Source organism: Hyaena hyaena, unplaced genomic scaffold, assembly GCF_003009895.1.
Source record: "Hyaena hyaena isolate Hyena2069 unplaced genomic scaffold, ASM300989v1 scaffold_80, whole genome shotgun sequence".
Lineage (NCBI taxonomy): Eukaryota > Metazoa > Chordata > Mammalia > Carnivora > Hyaenidae > Hyaena > Hyaena hyaena.
The window spans coordinates 1,829,071-1,842,301 of NW_024080712.1; the positions used below are offsets into that span (position 1 = coordinate 1,829,071).

The following is a 13,231-nucleotide window of genomic DNA, read 5'->3' on the forward strand; positions in this document are numbered from 1 at the left end:
AATTACAGCAGAAGTTTATTCAGGAAAGCAAAGAAAGAAAGGGCAAAGGAGGGAGGAACTAAATCAGGAACACACCATGAAAGCATGAAATACACTCATCATAATCTTACCCAGATTTACACGTGTCTGTAAGATACGCAGAATATTGACCCTTAGATAATTAAAGACCATGAATCTTCAAACACAGATTACTTTCACTCCACTGCAGAGATTTTTAAAGTTCTTTAACAACAAAAGCTAAAAACAAAAAGGCTTCTGGTTGCCCCGTGGTTAATGAGAGCATGAAGCAGGAGTTTCCACTCCTCCAGTGTTCTAGTTCATCAAGGATCAACGCTAACTGACTTTGCTCATTTCAAGGTACTCAGAATCTAGCCATTTGGTGTCTACACTAGGTACCCTGGGCACAGCAGGCCACTGCCTGCTTATGCCTCAGTATCTTCCCACAGGACTACCGGTAGAGCAGGAATCTTTCCAGCAGCTCTGGCAGATGGAGTTCATGGATGGTTTGATGACATGCTCGACCCAAGCACTTCCGGACACACAGGCGGCAGAGCTGGGAAAGAGCGGGCGGCCCTGGGGAAGAAATTACAATGTGTGAAGTTCATGACGGCGGGGGGGGGGGGGGGGGGGGGGGGGGGGGGGGGGGGGGGGGGGGGGGGGGGTGTCAGGTCAGGGAGAAGGGGAGACCAGAGGACCAGAAGGGGTTGAAATGTTCTACAAGCTGGATCTGTGCATGGATTATAGAGTGATGTGGCAGACACTAAATATACACAGGGACCCCAGTGTGCCACTCTGGGCGGGGACATGTTTAGTAGCCCTCTAAAGGTCACTGTAACCAGAGATAAGTCAGGAAAGAAACGTGAGGTCTAAAGGGAATGCACTTCATTCAGGTATTCCACATGCCAATGAACGGGATAACACCGGCCCAGGAGACCCAAGCAAGGGTGCTGGCTGGGTCCCAAGTCATACTTGGAAGGGCCCTCCATTCACACAAGGCTCCCAGCTCCATGGAGGATCTAGAGAAAGGACCCAAGTCACTGAACCCCCATTATATCCCAAACCTCAATCTCAAAGAGGCTCATGGAGTCATCACGCCCATGGCTTTGAGTGGCTGAAGGAAACCAGTGAGAGCCCCAATGGGATGAATGGGATGAATGAGGTTTGGGCTGGAACACCAGTTACACAGAGAGGCATCTGTAATGCCCCATTATTCCCTAACCTGACTGTATCAGTAAAGATCTCTTCAAGTAGACGTATGTGATTAGTAGACTACATAAAGCTGTGCGTCTCACGAAAATCCTACTGTAACAGGATCTTGCGACCCATGAGAAACGGTGCACTATATATACAAATAGCTGGAGAACACCTAAATGATGTTTCCAAGGAGCATCCATGTGATAGAGCAACTAACTGCCCTTAGTTAACATCCTGGGAAGCACGAATGGAGAGCATCTCCACCTGTCACCCAGCTAAAGCTCCTCTGGAAAACGGTAACACAGACAAATTGTCCAGTGTGCCTAGAGAAGTTCAGACACCAGGGCCAACTGTGACGTAGCTGGTGGTCATCCTTCCAGACCAAGCAGACCTTGCTTAGAACAAATCTAAATCCTGGACCCGGAAACATCTTTGATGGAAGAAAAGAGGAAGTGTGCCGATTGCTATAAACCATATACTCAGCCAACAGTTGGAAAGCACCTGGTATTTCCAAACCGGGAGCTGGTAAGGAAGATCATAATTCTTCAAGTGGAGAGTCGAATAAAAGAGCAATCATTAATGACATAGACTCTTGGAAATATTCTAGACCAGTAGTACTCAAACTGTGGCCTCAGATCAGCAACACTACCTGGGAACCGAGTGGGTGTACAGAGTCTAGGCCATATCCCAGACCTCCTGAATCTGAATCCGCATTCTAATTAGATCGCCAGGTGATTCATACTTGGGGTAGAACTTAAGAAGCACTGACCAAGGGCAGCCTGGATGGCTCAGTCAGTTAAGCATCCAACTTTAGCTCCGGTCATGAGCTCGTAATCCATGAGTTTGAGCCCCACATCCGGCTCTGTGCTGACAGCTCAGAGCCTAGAGCCTGCTTCGGATTCTGTGTCTCCCTCTCTCTCTGCTCCTCACCTGCCTGCTCTCTCTCTCTCTCTCTCTCTCTCAAAAATAAACATTTTTAAAATGAGAGAGAGAGAGAGAGAGGGAGGGAGAGAGAGAGGGAGGGAGGGATGGAGAGAGAGAGAATGAGCAGGGGAGGAGCAGAGAGAGAGGGAAAGAGAGAATCCCAAGCAGGTTATGTGCTGTCAGCATAGAACCTGACGCGGGGCTTGATCTCACAAACCATGAGATCATGACCTGAGCCAAAACCAATAGTCAGATGTTTAATCAACTGAGCCACCCACGTGCCCCATATTATTATTATCTTTAATAGTCTCCCAAGCATACAAATGATCAGTATAGGCTTGGATAATGTTCTCTTTCTGTATAGACTTAGCCTGATTCACTTCTGAATTTGGAATGCAGAGCACTTTAAAGACCTGCCTGGTCTCCTCAGGCATCTGTAGCTCCGTCGGCCCACGGTGGAAAGGGGAGTGAGGCAATGGGGAGCACAGATCCGCCTGCTCTCTGATCTCCAGAGCAGGCAATGAACGTGGCCATTTAGTCCAGTGTCTGAAATACACACTCCGTGTCCACTACAGCCTCTAACTCAAGTATCGCTAGCGTCCCCTGAATTGCCTGCAAATATTACAAAGCAGGGTCTTGGTCCACTTGGTTGGGCGCTTATTCCAGGATAGACGTGGCAGTTCACCTTTTCATGGTGAAAGCCAAGTTCTCTGAGTATTTTCTCACTATGGAAACTACACAGCAACCTCCCAGTTGTATAAACGCTCTTCCGTTACGTGCGAACACGTACGCACATCAAATCTCAGCTCGGTGACGCAAGCGACACCTGCTGCCTCCCACACGCCACTCCCAATGAAAAAGAAAAGATGTAAGAAAGTCTAGAGGTAAGACAGGAAGGGGAGATAGCGGATGTGCTTCTGGAAGAGAAATGGACACCCGGCCCTTCGTTACCTTCCCGGAGCAGGAGGGCCTGCTCCACGCCACTTCTCGGAGCTGCCAGCTCCAGTGCACTTTTCCCCTCAGCATTTCTGCACCTCAGCGGAGCGCCATAGTCCGCTAGCAGGTGGATGATGTCCACGCTGGACTGCCTCGCGGCGGCATGGAGTGGAGTGTCCAGACTTTGGCCGCGGTCCACGCTGGCTCCTTGAGGAAGCACAGGACACAAGTCAACGCTGAACGTTAGTGTGGAAATACGATGGGCCTAAAATACAGTAGCTGTGGACAAAGGCATCTTAAATGTTATGACATGTTGACAAATCCTTGAAAACGTCTGACCCAAGCCTGGAGCCTCAGCAATGGCTGCTGAAACCGCTTCAAAGGACTTTGATGAGAAAAGGGAAGAGAGAGAGTTTTTCGGTCACTTAATATACTCTTTTTGCCTTTCCATATGAACTGTGTGACAAACCAAATGAAATATTTGCAACGCCTTTTATGCAGAATTATTTTGTTTTCTGGCAAAGGATAAAGTTAAGATGATCTGGCATTGATACTATGCTGGGCTCAAAGAAAAAGATTTCTGAACTACTACAGGGAGTAGTAAATGATAGGGGATGAAAAAGACAATCTTGGAGATAAAAATTCTTAGTACAGCCTCTAATGTCAGTGGCTAAGTTTGGGGAATCTTTAATCAAATAATAATTTCAAGACATTTTACTTTTCCCTGGACTCCCAGGGCCTGTATATGCCTTTTAGAATTAAGAAAGTCACTAAGTAACTTAGCGGGATTGGTCTAAGGGAATCTATAGCAAATGTCTGTTATTTTGGCTACCCAGCATCTTCCTGATAACCACGCCTAGGTCTCCCTCTAGGGAAACAACCCCTGTGATCCCCGACTCATGTGTTTCCAGTGGAGTCCAATAACTTCAGGGTAGACTGAAATCTAGACCTAAGCCAATCAGTGCATTGTATTCTTTTGGCCACCATGATTGGTTCAGAGATGGGCATGTGACTCAAACAGAGCCAATGAAATAAAATTGTATCTTCCCACTAGGTCTTACGGGAAAGAGGCTCTTGCTCTCTCTTGAAACCACCAAAGAGAACCATACCAGGTAAACGGAGCCAAAGGAAGTAGACACTCATTTCTCTGGAAAAGTTCTGTTTTAAACGTTCAAACATCAAATCCCGTCAGAATTGTGTCCAGCCAAACAAGAACTTTGTCTTTAAAGCCATGGGAAACCAACAAGGTTAATAGGTTCTTCTCATAAAAAGATTTCTGGAAGTTACCTAATTCTAGAAGTTTCTTCACACAGTCTACCCTCTGGTAGGTGCAGGCCACATACAGGGGAGTTCCAAGGTGGGGCACTTCTTGGTCAATGTTAACGTTATTTGCCAGCAGAATCTCCATGCACTCTCTGTGACCTGGTGAAACAAAAGATAACCTTACTCAAGTAAGAGAAATATTGACTATTTACAGAGCTACAGAAGTGCTTACCTGGAATGGGCTTTAGAAATAACCTAGCAGGTGACACAAAAACAGACACTCAGATCAATGGAACATAATCGAGAACCCAGAAATGGACCCACAAACGTATGGCCAACTAATCTTTGACACAGCAGGAAAGAATACCCAATGGAATAAAGACAGTCTCTTCAACAAGTGGTACTGGGAAAACTGAGCAGCAACATGCAGAAAAATGACGCCGGACCACTTTCTTGTAGCATACACAAAAATAAACTCAAAACGGATGAAAAACCTAAACGTAAGACAGGAAGCCATCAAAATCCTAGAGGAGAAGGCAGGCAAGAACCTCTTTGACCTTGACTACAGCAACTTCTTATTCAACACACCTCCTGAGGCAAGGGAAATCAAAGCAAGGCTGAACTATCGGGACCTCATCAAAATAAAAAGCTTCTGCACAGTGAAGGAAATAATCAGCAAAACTAAAAAGCAACTGACGGAATGGGAGAAGATATTTGCAGACGACATATCAGATAAAGGGCTAGTATCCAAAATCTATAAAGAATTTATCAAACTCAACACCCAAAAAACAAATAATCCAGTGAAGAAATGGGCATGAATAGACACTTCTCCAAAGAAGACATCCAGATGGCCAACCGACAAACGAAAAAATGCTCAACATCACTCATCATCTGGGAAATACAAATCAAAACCACACTGAGATACCAGCTCACACCTGTCAGAATGGCTGACAGTGACAACTCAGGCAACAACAGATGTTGGTGAGGAGATGGAGAGACAGGATCTCTTTTGCACTGCTGGTGGGAATGCAAACTGGTGCAGCCCCTCTGGAAAACAGTATGGAGGCCCCTCAAAAAACTAAAAACTAGAACTCCCCTATGACCCGGCAATTGCACTACTAGGTATTTATCCAAGGGATACAGGTGTGCTGTTTCAAAGGGGCACATGCACCCCGATGTTTATAGCAGCGCTATTGACAATAGCCAAAGTACAGAAAGAGCCCAAATGTCCATCGATGGATGAATGGATAAAGATGTGGTATGTATATACAATGGAGTATTACTCGGCAATCAAAAAGAATGAAATCTTGTCATTTGCAACTACGTGGATGGAACTAGACGGCATCATGCTAAGCGAAATTAGTCAGAGAAAGACACATATCATATGACTTCACTCATATGAGGACTTTAAGATACAAAACAGATGAACATAAGGGAAGGGAAGCAAAAATAATATAAAAACAGGGAGGGGGACAAAACATAAGAGACTCTTAACTCTGGAGAACAACACAGGGTTACTGGAGGGGGTGTGGGGGGGGAAAGGGCTACATGGGTGAGGGGCAAGAAGGCATCTATGCCTGAAACCACTGTTGCACTATATGCTAACTTGGACGTAAAGTATTAAAAAATAAATTCTAGAAAGTAAAAAAAATAAATAAATAAAAAGAAAGAAAGAACCTAGTGAGGTGTCTGGGTGGTTCAGTCACTTAAGGGTCTGACTTGATTTTGACCCAGGTCATGATCTCACGGTTCATGAGACTGAGTCCCAATTTGGGCCCTGTGCTGACAGCATGGAGTCTGCTTGGCATCCTCTCTCTCCCTCTCTCTCTGCGCCTCCCTCGAGCTTGCTCCCTGGCTCTCTCTCTCTCTCAAAAATAAATAAACATAAAAAGAGAAAGAAAGAGCCTAGATAATTTTTAAATAGAAAAAAAAATCTTTTTGGAAATCTCAGAAAATTCTAGAATAACGACCATTAAAAGGAAAAGAATGCCCATACTTCCCCACTTCAATTCCTCTTTGCAGCCCTTGAGGTGCCTCCAACTAAACTAAGGGCTCCTAGGAGCACAGCTGAAATCATCCTTTACAGTGAAGCCACCAGTTTACAAACGGAGGCTGCGAGGTGCAGAGGGGGTGAACGACTCACAAAAGCCAGTGCTCAAATCCAACGCTCAGCCCTGAGCCCTCTTCATTACAAATCTCTCATTCTCTTCTTCACCCACATATGGTTGCCCCTCCTTATTTTGGCTAACCTATGAGAATATAAAGCTTCCAAAGATGGAATATATTTCACTGCACTTTCAAATTCAGGGGTTAACAAGAACTCCGTAAACAAGCTTACTCCTCAGAGAGAGGCTGCCCCATGAATAGGCTCGATTGGTCTGCAGCATATGAATGATATGATAGGCAGCAAACACTTCCTAGGCATCGATGGGAGCTTGTAAAGAGTTTGTTCTCTTTGAAGATTTCAATATTTTCTTAACAAATCTTACCATCGCTTAATCAAACCTTTCCTTTATAAGATAACATAAAAGCACGCTTCACCTCCGACCTGCATGATTCATCGCAAATGCCGAATTAAGTATAAATATGCATTGAAATGTGCAAATACGGACCCTGTGGATCCTAACTATTTGTTCACAGAAGTAAATATTATACCGGGATTACAGCCTCAATATGTCAAGGTATGGCTTCAGACTGACCTAGCCTGTTCGCAGAGGTTTCAAGCTGTAAGAATCCAGAAATAATATCTAACCAGTACCTAAAACTGACTGGTAAATACAGGGTATCTAATAAACATTTTTAAATAATTCCTGTCCTGGGGTGCCTTGGTTTCAGCTCAGGTCATGATCTCACAGTTTGTGGTTTCGAGCCCCGCATCGGGCTCCATGCTGACAGCGTGGGGCCCGCTGGGATTCTCTCTCACTCCCTCACTCTCTGCCCCTCCCCCACTCCCCTGCTCTCTCAAAATAAATAAGTTTAAAATAAAAGATAATTCCTGTCCTTTTAATTTTTTCTTCTTTGCAAAAGAAACTGAGCCTGGTCCGAGTTAAATTTGAGTACTCACAGGAAGTTAAAAACAATTAATATATAAATGATTAACATTAATACAACCGTATCTAAAATAATGAATTTGCTATTTTTTCTTCCATTCTTTGGATGTTGGTCCCTAACATGCTTTTAGATACAGAATAAAATATGTAAAGCCACATGAATTCATGTGTTATAAGTATGTATGTATTTTGAAGGCACAGAGATACCAAACACTCCAACCTAAAACCATCCAAGCACTGCAGAACTACTTAACTAATTCAAACCATTCCCGATATTTATCCGTTTTTAAATGTTTGGATGGAAGTGCAAATAACAGATTGATTTTTACTTTAAATCAATGGTAAAAAAATTTTTTAAACTTTTAGATCATTTCCAAAACAGACCATTTTTCTTCAGCTTAAAGGACCTCCTTGAAGTTTGGGTAATGACCAACCTCAGCTATTAATCAATAGATGTTTATTAAATATGTATAAGACATCGAAACCATAGATACATTGGAATTTGGGCCTTTTGTTTCATTTAAAGTAATCCATAAACAAAGGGGGAAAAAGAAAAGAAAAAAGAGACTCAAATACAGAGAATACACCGAGGATTGTAAGGGGGGGGGGTGAGTGGGGGGATGGGTGAAAGTGGTGAAGGGAATTAAGGGCACACTGTGACGAACACTGAGTAATGTGTAGAATTGTTAACGCCTTCATTGTACAGCTGAAACTAATATAACACTGTATGCTAATTATACTTCGATTGTCAAAAAATGAGGGGAAAAGCACAGAAAAAAGTAATCCGCTGCCAAAAATAAAATTACCAAGTGACATATTTAATAACCTGGGGCAAATCTTTCACTATTGCCTTTTGAAATACAGACTTTTCATCCACAATTATCACCAGCAAAGATCACTGTTGTACAGTATTCTACCTTCCCCAATTGTCTTTGTGACCTCAATGGAAGAGAGTAACTCCACCGGTGGGTGACAGAAATGCTGCTCTTTCAGGGTGATTGTTAACAAATGGCCTTGACCTTTCAAGGGAATCTTCTTGTTCTGTCTAGCCAATGCATGGAGTTTTTAAAGACCTTAATTTTATTCTTTTCCCTCAATTCAAACGTAAGGGCGAACACAGGAAGCTAGAATCAACGTGAAGGTTTCTAATGCCACGCTTTTTAAAGTTGTCATCTTTTTTCAGTAACTAATGGCCTTGAAGTCGGCAACTCATCTAGAGTATAAGGCGCCTTGTGGACAGTTACGTTTAATCTTCCATTAGGGATACCATCAGCCTCGGCTTTCAGACACTTTCATCATTCATTTTATCTTAGCGGTCGATGTTTTATGGGCTTTGGGAGAGGAGCTGTTCTTTTCTAGTAAATGCAAGACAGAAGCAAAGCACGCCTCGTGGAAGTCACCCCTGCGGTCCTGACTGCACCAGGAGCCACCAAACCACCAGCAAAGCACTCCTAGAGAGGCCCGCCGAGAGACGGACTCCCCGGGCAAGGCGACATCTCAGGCAGAAAGCCATTCCCGGGTTATAAGAAGGGCTGTTTCGTGCCCCATCAGTATTTCCTGAAGACTGAGGCACCACAGAGTGGCTGCTCTGGGATTCTACGCGACACACAGCCCACCGGCCCCCCTACCGGTGGAGGTCCGGGTGCTCCTTGCGTGGTGATCGCTGCGCTGCTGGCCGGTGCACATCGGAGTGAGCGCACCGATGTAGCGTGCGCGGTGGGACGGCCCACGTACCTCTCTTCACTGCCTCGTGGATGGGTGAAGCCAGGTGCGCCTCCAGCTGGGCCTTGGCGCCAAACTCCAGAAGCACGTTGACGCACGCAGCACTGCCGCTGCGGCACGCGTTGAAGAGGGGCGTGGCTCCGTGAACCGTCACTCCGTTGACCTATTGATGAGCAGAGAGACCCAGAGGATTCGGGATGTTTCTATCGCCGTCTCCAAGCGGTTATTCCTAAGCATCTGCCTGGAGAAATTTCCCATGCTGGTGAATGAGCGAGGGACCTCGATGTCATTACACTAGCATGGTTTTTGGATACCAGGAATCTATCAACCCCCACCTACAAATAATATCCCAAGTGGGGCCAAATGGGACAGAGCTTTTCAAACGTATGCATGGGTATTCCAGAGCTGCTTAGGAGCCTCCTAACCATGGAGGAGCGGTCCCGTTTGGTGGTGAAGAGCATGGCCGCTGGAATCATTAGCTTGGGTTCAGCTCTCAGCACTCTCTCTTCTATTTGTTCAGAAACCTTGGTCGGGTTGCTAACTCTCTGTGCCTCAGTTACCTTATCTGTAAAATGAGGATCATTAAAGAATCTGCCTCATGAGGTTATGGGTCGATCAAGTGAGTCACCCACCACATGTTATAGACTTAGAACATTGCCCGGTGCCCACTGAGCATGTAATAAACATTTGCAACAGCAGTTATTTTCATTCGCCATCACTATGGCGCCGACTCCCCACCCCAATCATGAGCAAACATGGTAGGAGCTACAAGTACTGGAGAGTCAGGTCCCCAAATCCGTGCTTGCAAAAAATCTCCTCGGTGGTTTTCCCACAGTTCTGTCTGTGTTGCCACAAATTTTCTTGCCGGTCTACTCTAGTCCATACAGATGGCATGTGCCAGCAGTGACTCCTAATGAGATCATGATCGAGTCAAAGGCACGAAGAAAATAGCCATCAACAGGGTGCCTCCAACCACCCCGGTGGGGGCGGGGGGGGGGGTCTAGGGGCGTGGGAGCCGCCTGAGAAGCAACACAGCCAGATGGCATCTTTGGGTATCGGCAATACATTGGCAAGAACATCAGGGAACCAAGGCATCCTGGTGGCGTGGCTCTGACAGAATCGAAACGTAGGACAAATGAGGGATTGATGTCAAGCCATTTTGCCTCAACAACTGAGGATGTAAGGGTGTGATCATCAGGATCCCCAATTTTCTGGTCTCAGAAACAAACAAAAAAGGTATTTCTCCACAGTCCCAGGATAGCCCCCATTATGTTGGAAAGTTGAGGAGGAAATGCGATGGTGGCAGCGACACACAAGGGGACGTAGTGTGTAAAGTCATACTTCTAACCTATTTGCACTTTTACTGAAAACAATATTTGGTGGAACTGGTTGGATTTGTTTTTACTGGGAATCATCCTCATCCTCAGTCCCGAAGTCTTCGAACTGGATTTCCTCAGTTTCTCTCTCGGGTCAGGTCAGCAAACATTTATTGTGCACCTATTAGGTCAGCGAGCATTTATTGAGCACCTATTAGGTGCCAATGTTTCGGAAACAGAGCGAGTATGGCCACTGTCTCTGCTGAATAGGTTGAATTCTATCAGGGAAGACAAACACAGAAAGATCGTTTCGGTACAAGAATCAATGCTTTGGAACACTATAGGTGCAACACAAAAGGGAATACAGACTTGCAAAGTATTTAGGAAGCAAAATTAGAGGGATGTGGTGGTGACTTCGTCGGGGAGATGAGAAAAGCAGGATGATCCCAGGTCTGGAAGCACAAGTTTCAGATGCGCGAAGTCTGAGGCACCCACGGGGCTGCCAAGTGTGAGGAATTTTCTACTGATTGACCAACTCTCCTTTATTCCTTGTCTCCTTCCGATTTAAATGTTAAATAACACAATCTTTATAGACTGTTTCTTCAAAAGATTGCCAAACACAGGAGACTACATCTTTTTTTTTTTTTTATTTTTTATTTTTTTTGTCCTCCACAAAATCTCCCAGAGCTGTACCAGCACACACTCCCCCCACACCCCGGTGTGGTTTGCTGTTTCCCACCAACAGAAGGAAACGACCCTCACGCAACCTCACCCACATCGCTACACGCGAGTTGACCGCGTGGTAACTTCAGGAAGCATCACCTGATAAAAACATGACCCCTGTGGCATCGGGAAAAATCACTTTGCCCCAGAAAGACTTTTATATTCAGTTTGACATGTAGAAACCCAACTTCCATATAAAATGCAAAGAAAAGCTTCAGTGAGTGCTTAAAAACATCGCAGCTCATGAAACCACACAATGACTGAGTTAAAAACCTGAAATTCGCAACCCGATGGTATCTGGCAACTAAATAAATGCCATCGAGATTTTCGAAAGTTTTGATTTCACGGTTGTGTTGTGATACCTGTATTACACACAGCACCTCAGCCACTCGGGCTTGGACTAAGGATACTGGGGGGTGTCTGGTATCATTGAGGCACTATATTGTACGCCTGAAACTAATATACCACTCCATGTTCACTATACCCAAGTTAAACACAGTAATTAAAAAAATAAAATCAATACAAAAAGAAAAGAGAAAAGGAGATATAAGGATAAAATTTTAAAATAAGCTGAAGTTAATTCTGTCGGATTTTTTCAATGTATTACTTGTTAAAAGCTTATTTAATTTGATGGTCTTGCTCAATAAAAACAGCCGTGGGCTTAAGGTGTTAAGAGTGGGTTTTGTTGTGGTTCTTTTAAATTGTGCTCTTCCTCAGGTTTCACAACTGATTTCCCGCGATCGGTTTCAAATAACTTGAGTTTGAGTCGATCTCTTGAAACTCGGCATCACGATTTTCAAACATTTCTGTGAATGACCTCAATAGAATGTTCGCCCGAGGGCACAGAGGCTGAAGAAGGGCGTGACCGCAGGGTCTCAGGAATGTGCAAGCAGACAGGGCCTGACCTGTCTACACCCCTGGTGGGTGCACAGCCTGGAGGGTGGCATCTGTTTAGACGCTAGCAGGTGCGCCTGGACAGACGGAGTTGCGGGGGGGGGGGGAGCGGGGGGGTACTCACGTGCGCGCCGTTTTCCAATAAGGCTTTAGCGCAGGCTACGTGACCTCCGAGGCACGCCTCGTGGAGCGAAGAGACCCGGTTAATTGTCACGAGGTTCACGTTGACACCCTAGAATTTGGAGAGAAGGGGTCAAGGCTGCATTAGCGGGAGCCATGCCGGCAACTCCCGGACTTCAGAGTAGACGGCGCTCCGGGATTCATACGCCGTAGTAGCAGCAAGCAGTGCCCTGGGTCGCAACGCCGGTGCGTGGAGAGGCCTTCTCCCAGCCTCACCTCCTTACCCAGCCCCAGCACGCCCCCCTCCTCTCACTGCCTGCTTCCTTGTCTTGGAGTCCACGTGATAGGTGACGAGATCAGCCCCACTGCTGGCCAACTCTGACTTCGTGCCCTGATTTTCACACCTTGGCCCTTACCATCCCCCCCCCAGCCCCCCATGATTACCACTTTCTGTCTGTGAAAGGAAGAGGTCCCTGTCAGCTTTTCTGAATTGAGTTCTGCTTCTGATTTCCTGCCTCCTAACTGACCCACCGAAAACTTCCAAAACCTAGTGCATGACCCTGAACCCCCAAACCCCAACCTAAGTTCCCACCATCTCCTGCCCCATGTCCCTGGTGCTGGAGGCATCGCTGCTGTGGCCAGCAGCTGGGACTTGCCACTATTGTCCTGTCCCTTCATTTTAGGGTCTCTCTATGCCTTGGTCTTGTCCATTCTTCTGTCCTGAATATGATGTCATTACTCTAGAACTGTGCCGTATATTTCAAGTTGGGCATTTAATACAATTAGGAAACTTTTTCCTACATATTTCCTTTAAAGAAAAGAAAAACAGGCTAGTCCACAGGGTGGCAGCAGCGTGCTAGAAAAAAACCACTTGTCGTCTGGCGCAAACTCAGAATCCCTGGATTTGTACCCATGTAATAATGGACAGGCCAGAAAGACCATCTAGAATGAATCGCCTTCGTTGTGCCCGAGAACATGGAGAGGCACAAAGTTCAAATTAGTAATAAGACTTAAGGCGCCTCAGCTGTCGATGACAGCCGGCACGGGAGTCAGGAGCTCCTGATCCCTGGTTTCGTGCTTCACTCCACA

At 45.7% G+C, this 13,231-nt stretch overlaps 1 protein-coding gene across 1 annotated transcript in view; it reads right to left on the reverse strand.

Annotated features, from left to right (window-relative positions):
• ASB11 (ankyrin repeat and SOCS box containing 11) overlaps positions 1-13,231 on the reverse strand; it is a 19,558-nt gene continuing 6,327 nt past the window's right edge. The window contains exons 3-7 of the mRNA XM_039233937.1: positions 12,147-12,254; positions 9,102-9,252; positions 4,342-4,476; positions 3,070-3,261; positions 1-573 (exon numbers count right to left, since the gene is read on the reverse strand). Of these exons, the coding sequence (XP_039089868.1) occupies positions 449-573; positions 3,070-3,261; positions 4,342-4,476; positions 9,102-9,252; positions 12,147-12,254 (711 nt within the window). The 3' untranslated portion in view covers positions 1-448. The remainder of the gene's footprint in view (positions 574-3,069; positions 3,262-4,341; positions 4,477-9,101; positions 9,253-12,146; positions 12,255-13,231) is intronic.